Source organism: Salvelinus namaycush, chromosome 3, assembly GCF_016432855.1.
Source record: "Salvelinus namaycush isolate Seneca chromosome 3, SaNama_1.0, whole genome shotgun sequence".
Lineage (NCBI taxonomy): Eukaryota > Metazoa > Chordata > Actinopteri > Salmoniformes > Salmonidae > Salvelinus > Salvelinus namaycush.
The window spans coordinates 78,323,673-78,329,955 of NC_052309.1; the positions used below are offsets into that span (position 1 = coordinate 78,323,673).

The 6,283-nt window shown below is 40.4% G+C and overlaps 1 protein-coding gene across 1 annotated transcript; it reads right to left on the reverse strand.

Moving 5' to 3' along the window:
• Positions 1-4,190: 4,190 nt before the first annotated feature.
• On the reverse strand, positions 4,191-5,924 carry LOC120044791 (NLR family CARD domain-containing protein 3-like; the record flags this gene model as incomplete). Its single annotated transcript, XM_038989464.1, has 1 exon — positions 4,191-5,924. A coding segment is annotated over one exon (1,734 nt), but the record flags the coding sequence as incomplete, so codon positions are not given.
• Between the last annotated feature and the right edge of the window lie 359 nt (positions 5,925-6,283).

Sequence of the window (6,283 nt, forward strand, 5' to 3'; positions counted from 1 at the left end):
GATGATGCCATGATTAAGACAAATCATGAATGAATCATGAATAATAATGAGTGAGAAAGTTACAGAGACTACAACAAAACATGCTAACCTCTCACCATTACCAATAACAGAGGCTACAACAAAACATGCTAACCTCTCACCATTACCAATAACAGAGGCTACAACAACAAAACATACTAACCTCTCACCATTACCAATAACAGAGGCTACAACAAAACATGCTAACCTCTCACCATTACCAATAACAGAGACTACAACAACAAAACATGCTAACCTCTCACCATTACCAATAACAGAGGCTACAACAAAACATGCTAACCTCTCACCATTACCAATAACAGAGACTACAACAACAAAACATACTAACCTCTCACCATTACCAATAACAGAGGCTACAACAAAACATGCTAACCTCTCACCATTACCAATAACAGAGACTACAACAAAACATGCTAACCTCTCACCATTACCAATAACAGAGACTACAACAACAAAACATACTAACCTCTCACCATTACCAATAACAGAGGCTACAACAAAACATGCTAACCTCTCACCATTACCAATAACAGAGGCTACAACAAAACATGCTAACCTCTCACCATTACCAATAACAGAGACTACAACAAAACATGCTAACCTCTCACCATTACCAATAACAGAGGCTACAACAAAACATGCTAACCTCTCACCATTACCAATAACAGAGGCTACAACAAAACATGCTAACCTCTCACCATTACCAATAACAGAGGCTACAACAAAACATACTAACCTCTCACCATTACCAATAACAGAGGCTACAACAAAACATGCTAACCTCTCACCATTACCAATAACAGAGACTACAACAAAACATGCTAACCTCTCACCATTACCAATAACAGAGACTACAACAACAAAACATACTAACCTCTCACCATTACCAATAACAGAGGCTACAACAAAACATGCTAACCTCTCACCATTACCAATAACAGAGGCTACAACAAAACATGCTAACCTCTCACCATTACCAATAACAGAGACTACAACAAAACATGCTAACCTCTCACCATTACCAATAACAGAGGCTACAACAAAACATGCTAACCTCTCACCATTACCAATAACAGAGGCTACAACAAAACATGCTAACCTCTCACCATTACCAATAACAGAGGCTACAACAAAACATGCTAACCTCTCACCATTACCAATAACAGAGGCTACAACAAAACATGCTAACCTCTCACCATTACCAATAACAGAGGCTACAACAAAACATGCTAACCTCTCACCATTACCAATAACAGAGGCTACAACAAAACATGCTAACCTCTCACCATTACCAATAACAGAGGCTACAACAAAACATGCTAACCTCTCACCATTACCAATAACAGAGACTACAACAACAAAACATACTAACCTCTCACCATTACCAATAACAGAGGCTACAACAAAACATGCTAACCTCTCACCATTACCAATAACAGAGGCTACAACAAAACATGCTAACCTCTCACCATTACCAATAACAGAGGCTACAACAAAACATGCTAACCTCTCACCATTACCAATAACAGAGGCTACAACAAAACATGCTAACCTCTCACCATTACCAATAACAGAGGCTACAACAAAACATGCTAACCTCTCACCATTACCAATAACAGAGGCTACAACAAAACATGCTAACCTCTCACCATTACCAATAACAGAGGCTACAACAAAACATGCTAACCTCTCACCATTACCAATAACAGAGGCTACAACAAAACATGCTAACCTCTCACCATTACCAATAACAGAGGCTACAACAAAACATGCTAACCTCTCACCATTACCAATAACAGAGGCTACAACAAAACATGCTAACCTCTCACCATTACCAATAACAGAGGCTACAACAAAACATGCTAACCTCTCACCATTACCAATAACAGAGGCTACAACAAAACATGCTAACCTCTCACCATTACCAATAACAGAGGCTACAACAAAACATGCTAACCTCTCACCATTACCAATAACAGAGGCTACAACAAAACATGCTAACCTCTCACCATTACCAATAACAGAGGCTACAACAAAACATGCTAACCTCTCACCATTACCAATAACAGAGGCTACAACAAAACATGCTAACCTCTCACCATTACCAATAACAGAGGCTACAACAAAACATGCTAACCTCTCACCATTACCAATAACAGAGGCTACAACAAAACATGCTAACCTCTCACCATTACCAATAACAGAGGCTACAACAAAACATGCTAACCTCTCACCATTACCAATAACAGAGGCTACAACAAAACATGCTAACCTCTCACCATTACCAATAACAGAGGCTACAACAAAACATGCTAACCTCTCACCATTACCAATAACAGAGGCTACAACAAAACATGCTAACCTCTCACCATTACCAATAACAGAGGCTACAACAAAACATGCTAACCTCTCACCATTACCAATAACAGAGGCTACAACAAAACATGCTAACCTCTCACCATTACCAATAACAGAGGCTACAACAAAACATGCTAACCTCTCACCATTACCAATAACAGAGGCTACAACAAAACATGCTAACCTCTCACCATTACCAATAACAGAGGCTACAACAAAACATGCTAACCTCTCACCATTACCAATAACAGAGGCTACAACAAAACATGCTAACCTCTCACCATTACCTATATATGTGAATATGTCCAATAATTAAGTCTTCTTCAAATGGTAGACTACGGTGCCTTGCAGAGGTATTCATCACCCTTTGTGTTTTTCCTATTTTGTTTCATTACAACATGTCATTTAAATAGATTATATTTGGATTTCATGTAATGGACAAACACAAAATAGTCCAAATTGGTCAAGAGAAATTTAAAAAAAGAACTATTAAAAACAGAAAAGTGGTGCGTTCATATATATTCACCCCCTTTGCTATGAAGCCCCTAAATAAGATCTGGTGCAACCAATTACCTTCAGAAGTCACATAATTAGTTAAATAAAGTCCACCTGTGTGCAATCTAAGTGTCACATGATCTGTCACATGATCTCAGTATATATACACCTGTTCTGAAAGGCCCCAGAGTCTACAACACCACTAAGCAAGAGACACCACCAAGCAAGCGGCACCATGAAAACCAAGAAGCTCTCCAAACAGGTCAGGGACAGAGTCTACAACTCCACTAAGCAAGGGACACCACCAAGCAAGCGGCACCATGAAGACCAAGGAGCTCTCCAAACAGGTCAGGGACAAAGTCTACAACTCCACTAAGCAGGGGACACCACCAAGCAAGCGGCACCATGAAGACCAAGGAGCTCTCCACTGGGAAACTGGTCAGAATTGAAGGAATGATGGATGGCGCTAAATACAGGGAAATTATTGAGGGAAACCTGTTTCAGTCTTCCAGAGATTTTGAGATTGCTAAAGCAACACTCGAGTGGTTTAATGGGAAAAATGTAAATGTCTTGGAATGGTCAAGTCAAAGCGTACATACATAAAGTGCTTTCATTTCTAAAAGGTAAAACGCATATGAATCCTCTCAAATAAAAGGTGACATTCTGTACTGTCACCTAATACGAAACAGTCTACCTAAAATCCAAAATGCTGGAGCATAATACCAAATGTAAAACTGAAAGCTTCACTGTCCAAACACATATGGTGTGGACTATGTGTGTCTGGTAAACACATGTGGATCTGGTGAACAGGTATCACTCGTTGACCAACTACAGGAATACTGACCTCAGAGTCTCCAGTTTACAGTGGGGATTCCCCAGTCCAGCAGAGAGCAGCTTCACTCCTGAATCCTTCAGGTCATTGTTACTCAGGTCCAGCTCTCTCAGGTGTGAGGGGTTTGACCTCAGAGCTGAGACCAGAGAAGCACAGCCTTCCTCTGTGACTCCACAGCCTGACAGCCTGACAAAGAGATCATCATGACTTAACAAACACTGTTAATTTAACACCAGTAGTGTAGAAGGACAATGGCAGATGCATTTGGTTTATTCTCTCAAACAACATATAGATTCATCTTCCGTCTCCTAGAACTGTATGGTCATAATGTTATACTAATGTGAACATCAATGCATTTATTCAATATGTTTTTCAATATAATATTATACACATATTATTATGCATATTTTTCTCTAAACTGAATATTTCTTCCTGATGTTTAGTTCTTATATGTCATTTTATTTACTCACAGAACAGCTCTGGAGGCTTTGACCACTGGCAGCAGCCTCAGAAGACCTTCCTCTGATCTGGAGTATTTCTTCAGGTCAAACACATCCAGCTCCTTTTCTGAAGTCAGCAACACAAAGACCAGAGCTGACCACTGTGCAGGTGACAGGTTGGGTTTTGAGAGACTTCCTGATCTCAGGAAGCTTTGGATCTCCTCCACTAGAGAATGGTCATTCAGTTCATTCAGACAGTGGAACAGATTGATGCTCCTCTCTGGAGAGGGATTCTCCCCGATCTTCTTCTTGATGTACTTGACTGTTTCTTCATGGCTCTGTGAGCTGCTTCTTGTCTTTGTCATTAGACCTTGTAAGTGCTTCTGATTGGACTCCAGTGAGAGGCCCAGAAGGAAGCGGAGGAAAAGGTCCAGGTTTCCCGTCTCACTTCGTAAGGATTTATCCACAGCACTCTTGTAGAAAGCAACTTCAGGCTTGTCTTTTGTTTTCAGTTTGTCCATTAATTTCTCATTGTTGTTGATGAATGAGAGGAACACATATACAGCAGCCAGAAACTCCTGAATGCTCAGATGAACAAAGCAGTACACCTTGTCCTGGTACAGCCCACATTCCTCTTTAAAGAGCTGTGTGCACAATCCTGAGTACACTGAGGCTTCACTGACATCAATGCCAGCCTCTTTCAGGTCTTCTTCATAGAAAATCAGATTGCCTTTCACAAGCTGTTGAAAAGCCAGTTTTCCCAGTGACAGAATGTTCTCTTTATTCCAGTGTGGACCTGTCTCTTCTTTCCCAACATACTTTTTATTATTCTGTTTGGTATGAAACACCACAAGGTGTGTGTACATCTCAGTCAGAGTCTTGGGCATCTCTTCTCTCTTATGTTTCAACATGTGTTCAAGGACTGTTGCAGAAATCCAACAGAAGACTGGAATGTGGCACATGATGTGGAGGCTCCTTGATGTCTTTATGTGTGAGATGATTCTGCTGGCCAGGTTTTCATCATTGAATCTCTTCCTGAAGTACTCCTCCTTCTGTGGGTCATTGAACCCTCGTACCTCTGTCACCTGGTCAACACACCATGAAGGGATCTTATTGGCTGCTGCAGGTCGGGTAGTTATCCAGAGGAGAGCAGATGGAAGCAGATTTCCCCTGATGAGATTTGTCAGCAGAACATCCACTGAGGTTGACTCTGTGACGTCCCAACAGATCTTGTTCTTCTGGAAGTCTAGGGGCAGTCGGCACTCATCCAGACCATCAAAGATGAACAGAACTTTGTACTTGTCGTAGTTGGAGATTCTTGATTCTTTGGTTTCCATTGAGAAGTGATTAAGAAGTTCAATCAAAGTGTTTTCCCCTTTCATCAAATTCAGCTCCCGGAAAGGGAATGAAAATACAAATTGGACATCCTGATTTGCTTTTCCTTCAGCCCAGTCCAGAATGAACTTCTGCACAGAGACTGTTTTTCCAATGCCAGCGACTCCCTTTGTCAGCACAGTTCTGATAAGTTTGTCTTGACCAGTTAAGGGTTTGAAGATGTCGTTACATTTGATTGCAGTCTCTGGTCTTGCTTGTTTCCTGGTTGTTGTCTCAATCTGTCTCAGCTCATGTTCATTATTGACCTCTCCTGTTCCACCCTCTGTGATGTAGAGCTCTGTGTAGATCTTATTGAGAAGTGTTGGGTTTCCTTGTTTAGCGATCCCCTCAAATACACATTGAAACTTCTTCTTTAGATTAGATTTGAGTTCACGTTGGCAAATCACAGCAAGCTCATCTGAATGAAGAAATAACAGAGGATATTAATATTACATCTGTTTTAATGCCTACATTATTGCAGGACTGTTATGAAGTTTAAAATTATAGTCATTTCTCCTCTTAACTGACTGTATAAATGTGTAAATGTTTTCATAATGCATTACAGACTGGTGTGACTGATTATATTATTATTGGTATTATTAATGTTTTCTCTCTCCCTCCTCTCTAATCTCTCTCTCTCTCTGTTGCTACAATATCATTGAGTTACACAGCTACCTTAGCTGTACTTTAGCTACAGCTTTTAAATGTTATAAAACAGCATTCATCATGAGGCAGACAGATCTTA